This window comes from Eriocheir sinensis, chromosome 19 (assembly GCF_024679095.1).
Source record: "Eriocheir sinensis breed Jianghai 21 chromosome 19, ASM2467909v1, whole genome shotgun sequence".
Lineage (NCBI taxonomy): Eukaryota > Metazoa > Arthropoda > Malacostraca > Decapoda > Varunidae > Eriocheir > Eriocheir sinensis.
In genome coordinates, this window is record NC_066527.1 from 3,552,614 (window position 1) to 3,571,572 (window position 18,959).

Genomic DNA, 18,959 nt, shown 5'->3' on the forward strand with positions numbered 1-18,959 from the left:
GTTCTTTAACCTCAAAAATTGCTGACAGGAAAATTATTCGCCACTACTCAGCATATTTTACTCTTCTCCATTGCCGTTGGAGAGACATTAAGTAGTTCTCCCGCCGCTGTGCCCCCCACACCCCCCACACCCCTCTCCCTCGTCGGCTCTCCTGTGTCCCGTGGCCGCGGCGTCCAGGGCTCCGCGGCTTTCCCCAGCGTGAGCAGCGGGGCGCAGCGCCGCTATATAAGCCGCGGCGGGGCTCACCGACACCACCACTCACACTCCCGCCCACACACACACAACGATGGCCGCCAAGGTGGGTCTCCGACACACACACACACACACACACACACACACACACACACACACACACACACAACACACACAGTCTCTATCTATTTCTTTAACTATCTGCGGAGACGTCATGCCTCAACTCTTGTTCATTCAGTCTCACCGATGGACGCTTCTGTTTCCATTCCGCCAACCCTCCCCAGTCAGCCGCAGTGCCCACATTCAAGGACTCGCTCCGTCTTTAGATTGATGAACTGTTGCGTTCAACTCGTATGACGCTCAGAAAGAATAAAATCAGACAGTCTCGGCATTTACCCCGCATAAATTTGGTAATATTCAAGCAGTCACACGCCGCCGCAAACTATGATAGTATTTTTGCACGCCTGATGCTCCGTTAAGCTCGTTACCTGCACGCCTCTTGTCACGCCACGACATCGCTTAATATAATTTGCTACTCAGGCTCACCCCGCTGCTACAATAGTTAGTCTGCAGATTTATTACTTTTTCCCTTTACCAAACACGTTCCGGAGCAGTCATCGTTGCAGTGTTATTTTCCATCTCCTCACAACTGGCAGTATGAAGACGCATCGGGAATGTCTTGACACAATCATTAGTCGTTTTCTGCCGCGCTTTACGAGCAGCGTTCAGCAAGCCTTTGTCTTTAACGCTTATCAACCTTTGGTCCGCCTCATTTAAGAGTCACGCACGCCCACCCTCATTAACACCGCCCCCTTCACGCCCACAGCTCTCCCTCCTCCTCCTGGGCCTCGCCACCACCCTCGCGAGCACCGCTGCCACCTCCTACGGGACCACCCAGCAAAACGCCGCCCCCGCCAACTATGACTTCAACTGGGCCGTCAACGACGCGCCCTCCGGCAACAACTACGGCCAGCAGGAGTCCCGCCAGGGTGACAGCACCCGGGGATCCTACTACGTGCAGCTGCCCGACGGCCGCCTCCAGCGCGTCGACTACACCGTCAGCGGCGGCTCCGGCTTCGTGGCGCAGGTCACCTACGAGGGCGTGGCCCAGTTCCCCCAGCAGAGCGGCGGCTACGGCGCCCCTGCCCAGTCCTACGGCACCCCCACCAACAGACCCCAGCAGGGCTACGGCCGCTAGGCCCGACACAGCCTCTTCCTCACCAGTCCCGCCCCGGCCTGGCTGACAACCCCTGCACAGGCCCTGGACCAAGCCGTGCCCAGCCACCCATCAAGTATTTATTCCCTCGCCTCATGCATCACTCACAATAAAGTCACGGCAAGCATGTCCTTCTCTTCTTCCCCTTTACCTCCTCGGCCATCACCGATCTGATGGCCGCCCGCCGAAGCTCCGAACGTCAACAACTTCACTAACACCACCTCGTCACTGGGACACACTCTGGCTCATCTTCAGGGCAAGTTCATGCCGCACACACACCGCCCCTCGCCGCAGCCTGCACTCACAGCGCCAGTGTGTCTACTCTGTGATCTGTGGGGGCACGTGTCCTTGACTCCCGGCCAGGCCGGCAGCCTCTAAGGTTGAAGGAAGTTATGGAAACAAAGCTCCCGAGGGTCGCAGGGAGTCATCTGATATGTTATGCTTAATACCTGCTCAAGTTCTGTATATCAAGAACTGTCATCTCTATTGCTCCAACGATGCCCAATGTCGTCCGTTAGGCCCTGAGCATGGCGCTCCGCATCGGTCCCCTCCACTGTGTACTATTCCGCTGCATGCCTCAGAGACTGAGCTGTTGCTAAGTACCATGAGCGGATCTAGGACATGTTGTCACGGTGTGCTGCTTACCCAGACAACAACTCCACACTGGCCTGACCTTGTGGTGGTGGTGAGGCCGGACAGTTGTTGTGGTCTTCATGAAGGCGGCAGTGTTCTCCCCGCAGACTGTAGCCACGTCCCCGGGAGAGGTGATGCACCAAGTGTCTAGTGTCCTTTACATCCATGCAGTGTTTACTGTGCCAGGCGTGGGCGGTGATCCGCAGACTGATGACTTGTTCCCAAAGACTCCTTTGATTTTACCCTGGATTAAGGTGATGAGCTTGGAAACAAGACGCCCTATAGTATTATTGTGATACCACAAAAATGCTTTGGACATCAGCCACTGACAAGATCTTTAAAAAAAATTGTGCCTAGCCGTCAAGGAACGGGGTAGAGAACGCCGGGTTACAAGTCCTGATGAAATCACCAGCCACAATCCGTCGGCCAGTGATTCTCAGCAATACCCAAGTGGCAGAAAATCCCCCCCATGGTGTCCAGATGTCTATCAGCCCTGGGAGCACCGGGCAGCCTGGACGAGGGAGAAATAGATATCACGCCGTCATTATAAAAAAAACTGCTCGCGCCACAACCTGAATTGTTAAGTGGCGATCAGCAGCACGGTAGAGGAAAACCTTACCGGCACTGCAGGCCTAGACTAAAGAAAAGGCTAAATTGTACGAATGTAAAAAAATTAAGTTTGTAACATTTTTTAAGCTCCGTTATCTCGTCCCTGACCCCTCCCTGCCCCCTGCACCCCCGCCCCTCGCCGTCTACGAGAGCAGAAGCTGAGTATTTTATAGGTTAATTTATTTTAGTCAGGTCGTGTTGTTTATAGTTCCCCATCGCTCCCCCATCTCCTTCATGAGTGCCGCCAGTCCGCTCGCCAGCCACGGCCAACGCTAACAACTTCACTCCTCCGTCTCCTTCCTCTTTTCCCTTCACATTTGTTTTTGTTTTATATTTGTTTATATTTTTTTCGGTATTGTTATGATATTATTTCTTTTAACATTCACTCTTATCTTTCTCTTGTTCCTTCACGCTGTTAAGGATATTACTCCTCCTCATCCTCATCCTCCTCTTCCTCCTCCCCCTCCTCCTTTTTTTCTTTTTTTTCTTTTTCTTCTTTCTCTTTTTCTTCTTTTCTCTTTTCTATTTTTCTATACTTTTTGTTTTTATTTTTATTTTTTCTTCTCCTCCCATCATCTTCTGCCTCTTCCTCTTCCTCCTCCTCCTCCTCCTCCTCGTCCTTATCAAAACTACCACCACAATCACTACCACCACCACCACCACCATCCCGACCCATACCATCTCCACCACCACCACCACCACCATCCCGACCCATACCATCTCATCACCACCACCATCCCCACCCTTACCATTTCCGCCACCACCACCACCACCACCACCACCACCACCATCACACTCTACAAGATCACTTTCTCTAAGCTCCCAATGCTGTACCAGTTCTGCTTGGGTCATTCTCTCTCTCTCTCTCTCTCTCTCTCTCTCTCTCTCTCTCTCTCTCTCTCTCTCTCTCTCTCTCTCAAGAAGATGATCAAGAATAAAACAACAAAAACAATAAAAAAGAGAACAGGAACAAAGGGAAGAGCAGGAACAACAAAAACAAGACATAAGAAAAACAAGACAAAAACAAGATGATGAACAATAATAATAATAATAATAATAATAATAATAATAATAATAATAATAATAATAATAATAATAATAATAATAATAATAATGACGATAAAAATAGGAAACAAACAGAAGGAGGAGAAAGTAGATCATTTTGAAGAGAGAGAGAGAGAGAGAGAGAGAGAGAGAGAGAGAGAGAGAGAGAGAGAGAGAGAGAGAGAGAGAGAGAGAGAGAGAGAGAGAGAGAGAGAGAGACAAAAGACCAGCAAGAAGAAAAAATAGAGGACGAGGCAAGATATATGTTGAAATGAAGAGGGTGAGGAGGAGAGAGAGAGGAGGGAACGGAGAGGGAAGGAGAGAAAGGAGGAATGGAGGCAAAAAAAAGATGTACACAAAAAATTAATGGAAGCAAACGAGGTGAGAGAAGGGAGGAGAGAAGGAGGGGAGGAGGAAACATGGGCGTGGAGGAAAGGTAACAGGGAAAGAGAGAGGTAGAGATAGATAAATAGAGAGAGAGAGAAAGACACTGACACACACACACACACACACACACACACACACACACACACACACACACACACACACAGAAAAGCAAAGACAGACAGACAAATACGGAGAAAAAAAATGAGAACGAGATTAAAATGACAAAACATGTGTGTGTGTGTGTGTGTGTGTGTGTGTGTGTGTGTGTGTGTGTGTGTGTGTGTGTGTGTGTGTGTGTGTTTCTGTATTAGAAGGGGATGTTGGGTGTGGTTTATGAAAATGAAAGGGAGGAGGAGGAGGAGGAGGAGGAGGAGGAGGAGGAGGAGGAGGAGGAGGAGGAGAAAGGGAGAAAAAGGTGTTAAGAAAAAGGTAAAATTTAAAGTCATGAAAAAAGTGAAGAAATAAAACGAGAAGAAAAATTAAGAAATATGTTGAAGAAGAAGAAGAACAAGAAGAAGAAGAGGAACAAGAAGAAGAAGATAAGAAAAAGATGATGATGATGATGACGATAATGAAAAACTATGAAGGAAAAGGGGAAAACAATGAACTGGAGCCCCCCCCCCAAAAAAAAAGAAAGAAAAAACAATGAAAAGAACAAGAACAAAAACGAAAGCATGAATATAATGAAGATGGCGATGATGAAAAAAGGAAGAAGATGAGGAAGAGGAGAATGAAGAAGAAAACGAAGAGGAGTAAAAAGATGAGCAGATGAAGAGAGAGACAGAAGGAGAAAAAAACAAGAAAAAAAGACGAAAGAAGAAATAAGAGAAAAAAGATGAAAATAGGAAGGAAGAGAAAAAAAGACAAAAAAGAGGAAAAAGAGGAAGATGAGAAGGAAAAAGACGGACAAAGAAGAAGAAAAGGAAAAAAGATGAAGAGATGAACGAAGAGAAAGGAAGAGATAAAAGAGGAAGAAGAGGAAAAAGAGATGAAAAAAGGACAGAACAAGAAAAAGGAAAGGAGGAAAAATGATGAGCAAATAAAGGGAGAGAAAGGAAAAGAACGAGAAAGAGAAGAAAAAAGACGAAAGAAGGAAAATAAAGAGGAGGAAAAAGATGAGCAGATAAAGAGGAGAAGAAAAAGGAGAAGGAGGAGAAGAAAAAAGACAGGAGAAAACGAAGAAGAGGAGAAAGGTAAGCAGATGAAGAGAGAAAGGAGGAAAAAAGAGGAGGAAGAAGAGGAAGAAAAGAAGAAAAAAAAGAAGAAATCGCAGAAGAGGAGAGAGACGAGCAGATGAAGAAAGGAGAAAGGAAGAGAAAGGAAGAAAATACGACGTAGGAAGAAAAGAAGAAAAAGGATAAACAAACGAACGGAGAGAAAGGAAGACAAAAAAAGAGGAAGTAAAAATAAAGAAGAAAAGGAAAAAGAAAACAATGAGCAGATGAAGGGAGAGAAAGGGAGAGAAAAGAGAGGAAGAGGAGGAGGAGGAGGAAAAAAAAAAGCTAATTAGGAACATGTGCGTAGGAGCAAAAACAAGATCGAAAACAACAACACAAAAAAGGAGAGAGGAGAGGAAAGAACTGACCGAGGGAGGGATGGACGGAGGGAGGGAGGGAAGAGAAGGGAGGGAGGGAGGGAGGGAGGGAGGGAAGAGAAGGGAGGGAGGGAGGGAGAGAGAGAAGGTACGTAAAAAAACTATTATCTCACCAACAGCAGCAAAAAGAGAGGGAGGAGGAGGAGGAGGAGGAGGAGGAGGAGGAGGAGGAAGATGAACAAGTAAAAGAACAAGAACAAAAACAAGAAGTGCAGAGAAGGAGGAAGAGGAGAGGAGGAGGAGGAAGAAGAGAAAGAGGAGGAGAACAGTAAGAAGGAACAGGAGATAATAATAGAAAGGGAGAGAAGAAGGGAAGGAGGAGGAGAAGGAGGGGAGGGAAACGAGAAGGAAGAGGAGAGAAAAAAAATACCAGCAAATAAAAACAAAAAGAAGACAAAATAAAAACCTAAAAGAAAAAAAGAAAAACAGACTGATTATACAAACAAGACACCTTCCAAAACCAGAAGAAGAAAACGGAACAAAAAAAGAAGAGGGAGAAAAGGAGAGAAGGAAGAAGAGGAGAACGGTAAAAGGGGGAAGTGAGGAAGCAGCAAGGAAGAGAGAGGAGGAGAGAAACGAATAAAGGAAGAAGAAGGAGGAGGAGGAGGCTGAGGACGGTAAAAGTAAGGAAGAGCAAGGAAGGGATAGGAGACAGAACGAAGAGAGCAGGAGGAGAAGAGGAGGAGGGCAAAAGAAGTATGAAAGGAAGCAAGGAAGGGAAAGGAGGAGACGGAGAGGAAGAGGAAGGAGGAGGAGGAGGAGAAGGAGGAGGAGGAGGAGGAGGCTGAGGACGGTAAAAGTAAGTAAGAGCAAGGAAGGGATAGGAGACAGAGAAAAGGAGGAGAAGAGGAGGAGGGCAAAAGAAGTATGAAAGGAAGCAAGGAAGGGAAAGGAGGAGACGGAGAGGAAGAGGAAGGAGGAGGAGGAGGAGGACGAAAAAGGAGAAGCATGTGAGGAAGGAGAGCAGGGAGAAGATGAGGCGGAGAGGAATAAAGCAAGGAAGGAGGAGGAGGAGGAGGACCGTAATAGGATGAGTAAGAGAGGAAAGGGAGAAGAGGGAGAGAAGGAGAAGGAAAGGAATGAAGGGGGAGGAGGAGGAGGACCGTAAAAGGAAGAGTAAGAGAGGAAAGGGAGAAGAGGGAGAGCAGGAGAAGGAAAGGAATTAAGGAGGAGGAGGAGTGGGAGAGAGACGGCCAGGGGGGGAGGGAGTGTAAGAATCAGCCCAGTCAGAAGCGGTCCAGGATTGACATGCAGAGGAGCGGGAAACCGGTCAGTCCAGTACCAAACGCAGCCGAAACGAAGCGTGGTGACGAAACCTTCACCTCCTCCCCCCCCACACACACACTTCCCCCTCCGCTCTCCACCTGCCTCCACTTCTCTACCCCCTTTCTATTCCCCTTTCCCCTTCCACCTCCCTCCCTCCTCCCCCCTTCACTTCTTTCCACTCCTCTTTCTCTCTCTACCTGGTCTACCGCTCCACCCTTCCGCTGCTCTACTCCCTTTCTCACCGTCCACCTCCTCCTTCCACTTTCCTTCCTCCTCCTCCACTCTCTATTCCTCTTCCTTTCCACTCTACTCTATCTCCATCTCCTCCTTCTTCCCCTGTTTTCTTTTTTTATTCTTTATGTTCTTCTTATTCTCCCATATACTCCTCCTCCTCCTCCTCCTCCTCCTCCTCCTCCTCCTCTTCCACCTTTTTTTTCCGTTCTTGTTCTTGTTCTTTTTGCTGTTGTTTTTATCTCCCTTCATCATCTTCTTCCTATTCTTTCTAATCCTCTTTTTTGTCTCTTATTCTTATGCTCCCTCAATATCCATTCACCTCCTCCTCCTCCTCCTCCTCCTCCTCCTCCTCCTCCTCCTCCTCCTTCTCCTCCTCATTTCCATCTCACCCTAATACTAGCAAGGAAGGGGCAATGTTTTCTTTTTTTTGTGGGGGGGCGGGGGGGTTGCGGTTGGAGAAAGGAAGAAGTAGGAAGAAAAAAAGAGGAAGAATGAAGAAAAGATGAAGGAAGGGATGAATAGGAAAGGAGAGAAGAGTATTGGATAGAAGAAGAAGAAGAAGAAGAAGAAGAAGAAGAAGAAGAAGAAGAAGAAGAAGAAGAAGAAGAAGAAGAAGAAGAAGAAGAAGAAGAAGAAGAAGAAGAAGAAGAAGAAGAAAAAGAAGAAGAAGAAGAAGAAGATGAAGAAGAAGAAAGTGATAAAGGTTATGATAATGCTGATGATGAATAAGAAAAAAAAAGGAGTTACAAGAAGTGAGAGGAGGAGAAGAAAACTGAAAACAAAAGACAGAGGAAAATGGAAAAGGGAGAGACGGAAGAAGAAAAAAAAGCAAAAAAAAGGGAAAGGGAGAAAGAAACCCCGAAACATGGCAGAAGAATTAAGGAGGCTACAGAACCCCCATTAACAGACAAGGAGGCTACCTGCTCCAGTGGCCTTATCTCCCTCACAGATTATCGCTGCTGTTCCTGTCCCCATCCACTTGTCGATCAGACCCCGCCCGCGCCAGTCCAGCACCCAATAAGACTAAGCTCCCCAGCATCTACCAATAAATTATTATTATTATTATTATTATTATTATTATTATTATTATTTTTTTTTTTTTTTTTTTTTTTTTTTTTTACGTTTCTGCCTACGGCGCCGGTTGTCTATCTTGGTGGGGACTGGTGATCGGCCCCAGTCCACTGTGGCATAGGTAAATGTTAATAGTGGCGCCATCTTGATCATCTTTGATCCTCTCTCTTAGAGAGAATCTAAAGTCAGCGTTGATAGGTGGTCGGCAAGACAGCATGTGGGTAGTCTTGGGCCACTCGGCAGTGACTGAAAAATCCCAGCTTGTGGCGGCGGGCGGGACGCGGCTAGCCACTCATCCACCGCCTCCTCTCTCAATATTCATCAGTAAGAATAAGCCTCTCCCAATACCCATTAATAAGATTAAACCTCTTCCAGCATCGACCAGTAAGATTAAACCTCTCCCAATATCCAACAATAAGACTAAACTTTTTTTTCCAGCATCCAGACAAACGAAAACTATATTGTTCAACTTCAGTGACAACCTACTGTTCCTGTTACACGCTCTCCCTTCCTCGGCCATTCCCTTGACATCAGTTCAAATCAATATCAGTTCCCTATGAGCTGTCCATAAATCACTTTTACGTGTTAATTAATCGCTACATCCAGCATATTAGTTAATTTGGTAACATTTGACATGTGTTAGAAAGGGAGGGTTTGGAGCACAGCCGTACGGGGACTCGAAGAGGAAAGGAGAGTGGGCGAGAGGCAACAGACTGAGAAAAGAGACTAAGAGGAAACTGACAGAGAAAAGACTAGCAGGAAACAGGCTAAGAGGAAACTGACCAAGAGGAAATTTAAGTGGAATAAGAGAAAACAAACTGAGGAAAGAGAGTACGAAGAAACATATTTAGAGGAAACAAGGGAGAAACAGAGGAAGGTGAATCAGAATAAGAGGAAACAGAACCAGAAAACAGACATAGGAAACAGACAAACAGAAAACAGAATAAGAGAAAAATATTAATGAACAGAAAACAGGCAAAAAAGAAACAAATAAAAAAATAAACTAATAAGAAACAGGTAAACAGGAAACAAAGAGGAAGGAAAAAAAAGATGAGCAGGAAAGAAGACAGAAAAGAAAAACACAAAGAAAAAATCAACAAAACAAAGGGAAAAAAACAAAGAGAAAAGAAACTAAGAAGAAGAAGAAGAAGAAGAAAAAAAAAAAGAAAACGAAGAAGAAGAAGAAGAAGAAGAAGAAGAAGAAGAAGAAGAAGAAGAAAAAGAGAAAGAAGAAGAAGAGGAAACAGATTTAAGAGGAGATACGAACGGAAGAGAAGGAAGAGATGGTTTTATGAGGAGTGAGAGGAAGAAAGGGGAGCGTGGGGCGAGAGAAGGGGAAGTGAGGGGGAGAGGCCAGGCTGGGAGGGTGTGGTGGTGTGGTGGGGGGGGAGGGGGGGGAGAGGCGCGAAGGGAAGGGAAGGGAAGGGAAGGGCGGTGAAGGTTGGCGACGTTTTGCTCTACTTTTGAGTTTTTAGGTCGATACTGTATTCCTCACCGAAGGGCTTCCTCTCTCTCTCTCTCTTCTCTCCTCTCTTCTTCTTCTTCTTCTTCTTCTTCTTCTCTCTCTCTCTCTCTCTCTTTCTCTCTCTCTCTTACACACACACACACACACACACACACACACACACACACGCACACCGCACCTCAACACACCCATCAAACACCCATCCACACACCCATCAACACACCCAATCAACACACACCTCAACACCACCTCCTCGGTGGCAGCAACACCACCACGCCCGGAGTGGTGTCGCCAGAACTGAACTTCGCATCGCGGAACCCAATCTTTACTATCACAGAGTAACTAAATGAAGCATCTAAGTGTAAAAAAGTACGAAGGAGGACCTAAAAGGCGATGCAAAGCGGAACAGGTCACAAGAAGAAGAAGAGTGATTGTTGATATCCTAGTTGTATTCATACATACGTCATCATTTGCTTTTATAATAACATAAATAAACTTGGGTGGGAGAGATCACAACAATCAGTCGACAAAAGACACGGTACCATGTCGATATTCTTGTATGTATTCAGGATGGGATGTCTCACAATACGGGAAATCTGACGACACCACACCGGGCCGCGCTGGTGCTCGCGGGGCGCGTGTCGCTGCCCACCGCGCCCACACACACGGGGCGCGGGATGGAGTGGACTTATTACGCGCCTCCCCCGCCGACCCCGCAGGCCCCGCTGGGTCGGTGTGGTGCAATAATAACCTTCGACCTGACCACGGGTGTGACGAGGGTCGCCAGCAGCCCCGGGCCGCTGACCATCCCGGCCCAACGATGGCTTGCTTTCCCTCCCGCGCGGTGACGTCACGCTCAAGTATATAAGGACGCCGGGCACCGCAGACATCACCAGTCTCTGCCGAGTCTTCCCTCACCAATGGCTTTCAAGGTGGGTGTGCCCCGCCGCCGCCGCTGCTGATGGTGGTGATGATGGTACTTCTGGTGGTGGTGGCAGAGCCTGATGCTGTTCACATCGTGCCTTTGTCAGTCCCTCCGCTCCGCCCTAACACTCTCCCTCTCTCCCTGCAGGTTCTCCTCCTCGCTGCCGTCGCGGCCCTGGTTGCCGCCGACCAGGCTCCTTCCTACAGCCCGCCCCGCCCCACCTACAGCCCACCACAGCCGTCCTACGGCCCCGCCGAGCCCACCGTGAGTATTCGCCACCCTTACACTACTTCCCCCGACCACTTCTTTACATAACTCCCCCTTCCCAGCCCACTGCATAGTTATCTCCTCCAACACACATTCACCTAACTAAGCCTCCTCCTTCTCCTCCTGCTGCTCCTCTCTCAGGCCCCGCCCAGTACTCTTTCTCCACCCACTCAGTACCTTCAAGCCTCACGTCCCTTTAGCACAGGTCTCTCCTCCCCCAGGCTCCCGCCCAGTATAACTTCAACTGGGCCGTCAAGGACGACTACTCCGGCAACGACTTCGGCCAAGAGGAGTCCCGCGACGGCTACAACACCAGGGGCTCCTACTACGTGCAGCTGCCCGACGGCCGCCTCCAGCGCGTCGACTACACCGTCAACGGCGACTCCGGCTTCGTGGCGCAGGTCACCTACGAGGGCGAGGCTCAGTACCCCCAGCAGCCCACCTACCAGCCCCAGCCCACCTACCAGCAGCCCCAGCCCACCTACAACTAAGCAAAATGTCCCCCCCACCCCCCCACCCCACCCACACTCCTTCCCATGTACAGTCCGACTCCGCTCTGAGGACGAACTCGGCTTATTGATGTGTATGAAATAAATCTATTTTTGATACTGATTCCGCCACGCTTCCTTCCCTTCCCTCCCTTCCTTCCCTCCCCGGCCTGACCAACGCCTCGCCGCGGCAGCCACACACCAACACACGCACTCACGCCCCGCCCTCCCGTCCACGCTGGGGACCTCGTGGCCATAAAGTCATCCCAGTCAGACGCAAGACGATACTACTACTTCTACAGCTACCTGCCTCGAACCTTACTGAAGAGCCTCACTATCTTCACACACACACACACACACACACACACACACACACACACACACACACACACATTTCCCTGGTCTCCTCGCCGTCTCGTGGTCTTCAAGCCTCAAGTTTTTTTTTGGAGCAGAGTCAGTCTCTTCGACCACTCCCCCCCCACGCCCCCACTCGACTACTCCCCACCTACTCCAATAACTCTCCCTTTCCTTTCACTAACTCTCTCTCTCTCTCTCTCTCTCTCTCTCTCTCTCTCTCTCTCTCTCTCTCTCTCTCTCTCTCTCTCTCTCTCTCTCTCTCTCATTTCCCCATTCCCTTTCTACCTCTCCCCAAGAACCATGCACCCCTCACCCCCATCACTTATCCACCCCATGACTACGCCCCTTCCCCTTTACGACACCCCATCACCCTTCGTCTCCCCTTCACCCCTTACCGACCCTACTATCACTCGGTATCACTTTCGGCCCCCTTCACAGCTACCGTTTCCCTTCACCTCGCCCATTCCCCCTCGTTAATGCAGTTCCCCTCTTCCCCAATCGTCTACTTTTACTTCCTTTCACCCATTCCCTTCCCATCCATCGCCCACCCATTGTAAGCGATCCTCCCTTTACCCCCATCACCATATAGCTCCCCCTTCACCCCCATTCCTTTCATCTCAATACCTATTCCATCCTCATCCTCTACATCCTTCCTTATTTCTTTCCCCATCACTCCCCCTTCACCTCCAACTCTCCCTTCTCTTCCATCACCATACTCCCTCCTTTCTCCCATTCCCTTCTCTCCTACCCATTCCACGCCCATCCACCACCTCCTCAATAAGCCCTTCTCTGCATCTCCCCCCTCTCAATCACCTTTCTCCCCTTCCCCTTCTTTCCCCTCTCTCCTCACCCTTCTTCCCCTAACAGCCTCGCCCACAAGTCACGGAAAACACACACGAACCTTGACACATATAATTACCTCATTCGTAAAGTGCCTCGCGTTTGGGTTGGCGGAGTGGAAAAGAGGAAAAAACTTGCAATACTGGGAATGTTTACTCTTCTTTTCCTGCAGAGTTTACGGGATGCAAGATAGAGAGAAAACTAACGATACTGGGACCAAGATATAACTGCCTCATATGTGTAGTGCCTCCGAGTTTAGGTTGGGGAAAAAAGGGAAAAAACTTGCAATACTTGGAATGGTTACTCTTCTTATGTCATTACAGTTTATGGGGCGCAAGAAAGAGAGAAAACTAACGATACTGGGACCAAGATATAACTGCCTCATATGTGTAGTGCCTCCGAGTTTAGGCTGGAAAAAAGAGGGAAAAAACTTGCAATACTTGGAATGGTTGCTCTTCTAATGTCATTACAGTTTATGGGGTGTAGCAAAGAGAGAAAACTGACGATATTGGGGCCAAGATACAATTGCCTCATTTCTGAAGTACATCCGCGTTTGGGTTGGGAAAAGAGGGAAAAGAAACGAGCAATACTGGGAATGGTTACTCTTCTTCGCCTACACTGTTTATGGGGTGCAAAAAGAGAGAAGTCTGGCCGTATTATCAAACTTTTCGTCGCCCACACGCACACACATTTGACAAGGCTTTCGTAAGAGTTGTAGGCCTTTCCATGAGTAGGTGTTTGACCCTTCTGGTAGTCTGACCCTTCCTCTGTGCCATGAACCCAAAAAAGCAAACATTATAACCCGACTGATCTCCTTTTTGGCCTTCGGAAATAGTTGATCTGAGGGGCAGAAGTGTCTAAAAATTTCGACATAGGACCATCTTACTGTCTCTTACTTGTTGATGGGATAAAAAGAAAGATAATTTGTAATGCTGGAAATGCTGGTTCTCTATTGGTTGAGTGGGAGGAGAAGAGGAAGACAACTGGCAATATTACTTGAAGGAATATTACAATCTCGACTTGCTTTTAAATGGAGTGGAAGAAGCGACAGGAAATACTTGTGGTGCTGGTAACACTCTCTCTCTCTCTCTCTCTCTCTCTCTCTCTCTCTCTCTCTCTCTCTCTCTCTCTCTCTCTCTCTCTCTCTCTCTCTCTCTCTCTCTCTCTCTCTCTCTCTCTCTCCTTCCTTCCTTGTTGACTGGGAGGAGAAGAGGCGAAGAGAAGACTACTGGGAGGAATACTAATCTGCTTTTTGTTAGGTAGAGAGAAATAAGCGAAAAAAACTGGAAATACTGGTAACATTGAATCTCTCTCTCTCTCTCTCTCTCTCTCTCTCTCTCTCTCTCTCTCTCTCTCTCTCTCTCTCTCTCTCTCTCTCTCTCTCTCTCTCTCTCTCTCTCTCTCTCTCTCTCTCTCCTCTTCTTCCTCTTCCTCCCTCTCTCCTCTCCTCTCCTCTCCCCCTCTCCTCTCCTCTACCTCTCCTCTCCTCTCCTCTCCTCTACCTCTCCTCTCCTCTCCTCTACCTCTCCTCTACCTCTCCTCTCCTCTCCTCTCCTCTACTCTACTCTACTCTCCTCTCCTCTCCCTCTACCTCTCCCTCTCCCTTTACCTCTCTCACCCCCTCCCCCTTGTTAACGGTGCAGGAGAGAGACAAGTCTGGCAACACTGGGAACACTCTCCTTAATATATTCTTACATGCACAGGACACGCCCTCTGACACTCATTATGGCCATGCACAGGTTTGGGCCAGTAACTCCCATCACCCGCCGGTCCTCCTAACACACTCAGCGCAGAAGGTATCACTGAAGGAGAAGCGGTGGCTGAGTGGATGACGCCGCTACAAACAAGCTGGCAATATTTAAGTCATCGTCGAGTAGCCTAAGAATACCCATATGCTGTCCTGAAGACCGCCTATCAACCAGGACACTAGATTCTCTAAAAAGAGGGTCAAAGTTGAGTTCAGGATGGCTGCATGAGCCCAGTAAGATGGCGCCACTATAAACACTTGCCTGCGCCATAACGGGCTGGAGCCGGTCCCATCAAGAAAGCCTACCGGGGCGACAGGCGAAACTTTAAAAAAATTGTTATGTTTTAGTTTACATGTTTTAGCCACGAGAACCTGACTAATGATCCGACACGCAGAGAAGATGAGGGAGAAAAAAATATATAATTGATGAATAAGATTAACCGACTGTCTTTTTAACTGGCTGACTGAATAAATAAATAACTGGCTAATTAAATGACAGAATAATCAACTTACTAACTGACTAATTGACTAACTGACTGATTGGCTAACTGACTGATTGGCTAACTGACTGATTGGCTAACTGACTGATTGACTAGCTGACTGATTCACTAACTGACTCATTGAATAGCTGACTGATTGACTGACTGATTGACTAACTGACATTGCCTAACTGACTGATTGACTAGCTGACTGATTCACTAACTGACTGATTGAATAGCTGACTGATTGACTGACTGATTGACTAACTGACATTGCCTAACTGACTCATTGACTAACTGACTGAATGGCAAACTGACTGATCGACTAACTGATTGATTCACTAACTGACTGATTGACTAACTGACTGACTAACTGACTGACTTACTAATTACCAACTATTTAACAAACTAGCTATCCGACTTATCAACTGACTAATAAAATAAAATAAAAACATACCAATCACTAAGAAAATAAAAAACAGATAAAAAAATAAAGCATCAGGAAGTGAGATCGGTAACAGCCTTCCCTCTCGTTAGGTCAGGCGGCGTTTAGTGCACAAGAAGAGACATCTGTTTACTCTCAAGCTTCCAAAGAACGACAAAATCAATCAGCTAGAAAGTGTATCGCTAGAGAAAGGCTGATGGAGGGAATTATCGTGGCCAATCACAATCACTCGTCACCACAAATAGCATGGGAAGAGTGTGAGAGGAGGAGGAGGAGGAGGAGGAGGAGGAGGAGGAGGAGGAGGAGGAGGAGGATTCAAAAGGTTAATGGACATGTAATAGACTGAACATCGAGAGTAAACCACACACACACACACACACACACACACACACACACACACACACACACACACCCCACATCACATCACATTACGTAGTTTACTGACCGCAGGAAACAATACAAACACAATAATATTACATCTCTCTCTCTCTCTCTCTCTCTCTCTCTCTCTCTCTCTCTCTCTCTCTCTCTCTCTCTCTCTCTCTCTCTCTCTCTCTCTCTCTCTCTCTCTCTCTCTCTCTCTCTCTCTCTCTCTCTCTCTCTCTCTCTCTCTCTCTCTCTCACGGTGGTTCATAAAAGGAAGCAAACACACAATAAAAAAAATGAAAGCACTAAAAAAAATGTTACAATGAGCGTCAAATTTCTCAAAACTTTAGATAGAAAAATTAATTAACCTCACACACAGTTGTTGTTGTTGTTGTTGTTGTTGTTTGTCTACGCTCCTTCCTCTGTTATGTCGCTTACACCGCTTTCTTTCTCTTTTTTTCATCCCTTAACTTACTCTCTTCCTTTCCTATCCACCTACTTACTTTCACTACATGCTTCCCTACCCTTTTCCTTCATTCCGTAATATTGCATCATCATTATCATCATCATCACCATCGTCATCACCATCTTCTATTGCTCTCACGGCCAAACTATTTCTGCTCCTCACTCAGAACATTCCTTCCTTTTGTTTCATTTCTCTCTCTCTCTCTCTCTCTCTCTCTCTCTCTCTCTCTCTCTCTCTCTCTCTCTCTCTCTCTCTCTCTCTCTCTCTCTCTCTCTCTCTCTCTCTCTCTCTCTCTCTCTCTCTCTCTCTCTCTCTCTCTCTCTCTCTCTCTCTCTCTCTCTCTCTCTCTCTCTCATCTCTCTCCTCTTCCTTTTACCTACCTACTGCTACCCCTACCCTCACTTCCTTCCTCCTCTCTCTCTCCACTCACTCTCACTCTTTTCTCTCTCTCTCTCTCCCTCCCGCCCGCCCTCCTTCCCTCCCTACAGACAGACACCTGAAATTAAGACACCTTCCAGTGGCCGCAATTTACCGTTTCCTCACAGGTCTCTCTCTCTCTCTCTCTCTCTCTCTCTCTCTCTCTCTCTCTCTCTCTCTCTCTCTCTCTCTCTCTCTCTCTCTCTCTCTCTCTCTCTCTCTCTCTCTCTCTCTCTCTCTCTCTCTCTCTCTCTCCCTCCTGCTCGCCCTCCTTCCCTCCCTACAGACGGACACCTGAAATTAAGACACCTTTCAGTGGCCGCAATTTACCGTTTCCTCACAGGTAACAAACTAATTAAGGTATGCTCTCTCTCTCTCTCTCTCTCTCTCTCTCTCTCTCTCTCTCTCTCTCTCTCTCTCTCTCTCTCTCTCTCTCTCTCTCTCTCTCTCTCTCTCTCTCTTTCTCTCTCTCTCTCTCACACACACACACATACACCAAAAAATATGTCCTTACCTTACATCCACGACCCAGATTCTTCTCTACTAATGACCAATAAACACTACCAACACCATCACCATCACCACCATCACCACCTTCACCACCAGCAAAAACATGAGCAACAGCAACAAAAACAGCATCAACCATGACCTTCTCGCCTTCCCCCATCTCCCCCTTCAGAGCATACAGCATAATTAGACGTGCCCTGAACCTCCTTATCTTCTTCACCTTCTTACCTCGCTGGCAGCCCAACCAATAACCCGTCCGCTGATGAACAAAAACGGAAAACGAAAGTGAATTGGAAGTCTGCTCTTTTGACTCCTTTTTTTCGTGGACTTTTCCTGATACAAACACGAAAAGGGAAAATTTAAATAAGAACTTCACTCCTTGATCTCCTTTTTTCATTGTGTTTTCCTGATACGAACACAAAAAAAGGGAAAATTTAAATAAGAACTTCACTCCTTGATCTCCTTTTTCCATTGTGTTTTCCTGATACGAACACAAAAAGGGAAAATTTAATAAGAACTTTACTCACTGATCTCCTTTTTTCATTGTGTTTTCCTGATACGAACACAAAAAAGGAAAATCTAAATAAAAACTCCACTCCTTAAACTCCTTTTTTCATTGTGTTTTCCTGATACGAACACAAAAAAAGGGAAAATTTAAATAAAAACTTCACTTCTTGATCTCCTTTTTTCATTGTTTTCCTGATACGAACACAAAAAAGGGAAAATTTAAATAAGAACTTTACTCATTGATCTCCTTTTTTCATTGTGTTTTCCTGATGCGAACACAAAAAAGGAGGATTTAAATAAGAACTCCACTCCTTGATCTTTTTTTTTTCATTGTTTTCCTGATGCGAACACAAAAAAGGAAAATCTTAATAAGAACTCCACTCCTTGATCTCCTTTTTTCATTGTGTTTTCCTGATACGAACACAAAAAGGGAAAATTTAAATAAGAACTCCACTCCTTGATCTACTTTTTTCATTGTGTTTTCCTGATACAAAAAACAAAAAAAGGAAAATACACGGAAACTCTACATGTTTAACTCCTTTTCTCACTAACTTTTCCTGATACACAAACAAAAAAAGGAAAAATAAATCTGATCTATACTCCTGTAACTCCGCTTTTCATTGCCTTTTCCTGACACACACAAAAAAGGAAAATAAATGGAAACTATATATAATTACCTAACTTCTTTTTCATTATCTTTTCCTGATACACAAACACAAAAAAGTGAAAATAAATCTGAAGTACACTCCTGTAACTCCCATTTTCATTGCCTTTTCCTGATACACACAAAAAAAGGAAAATACACGGCAATTCTACTTCTTTATCCTCTTTTCGGTGAATTTTCCTGATACTCAAACAAAAAAAAAGGAAAATATATCTGAACTATAGACCTTTTTCTCCCCTTTTCATTGCATTTTCCTGACACACACACAAAAAAGGAAAATACAGGGAAACTCTACATATTTAACTCTTCACTAACTTTTCCAGATACTCAAACAAAAAAAAAGGAAAATATATCTGAACTATAGACCTTTTTCTCCCCTTTTCATTGCCTTTTCCTGACACACACACAAAATAAAGAAAAATACACGGCAATTATACTTTTCAGCTCCTCTTCTCATTGAATTTTCCTGATACACACACACACAAAAAAGGGAACGTAAATCTGAACTACACTCCTGTAACTCCCCATTTCATTGCCTTTTCCTGACACACACAAAAAAAGAAACTATACGGAAACTCTACTTTTTAACTGATCTTTTCATTGACTTTTCCTGATACTCAAACACAAAACAAGGAAAAATTAATCTGAACTATACTCCTGTAACTCCCCTTTTAATTGCCTTTTCCTGACACACACACAGAAAAAGGAAAATACACGGCAATTCTACTTCTTTATCCTCTTTTCATCGACTTTTCCTGATCCAATAATAAAAA

The 18,959-nt window shown here is 46.2% G+C and overlaps 2 protein-coding genes across 2 annotated transcripts; both read left to right on the forward strand.

Moving 5' to 3' along the window:
- The first annotated feature begins 269 nt into the window (after positions 1 to 269).
- LOC127000555 (pro-resilin-like) lies at positions 270 to 1,846 on the forward strand. The gene is made up of 2 exons (XM_050864324.1): positions 270 to 298; positions 1,019 to 1,846. The coding sequence occupies exons 1-2, from the start codon at positions 287 to 289 to the stop codon at positions 1,388 to 1,390; spliced, it is 384 nt and encodes a 127-aa protein (XP_050720281.1). The 5' UTR covers positions 270 to 286; the 3' UTR covers positions 1,391 to 1,846.
- An 8,650-nt stretch (positions 1,847 to 10,496) lies between these two features.
- LOC127000554 (cuticle protein 18.6-like) lies at positions 10,497 to 11,515 on the forward strand. Its single transcript, XM_050864323.1, has 3 exons — positions 10,497 to 10,643; positions 10,784 to 10,900; positions 11,125 to 11,515. Exons 1-3 carry the CDS (start codon positions 10,632 to 10,634, stop codon positions 11,392 to 11,394), a joined length of 399 nt encoding a protein of 132 aa, XP_050720280.1. The 5' UTR covers positions 10,497 to 10,631; the 3' UTR covers positions 11,395 to 11,515.
- The last annotated feature ends 7,444 nt before the right edge of the window (positions 11,516 to 18,959 follow it).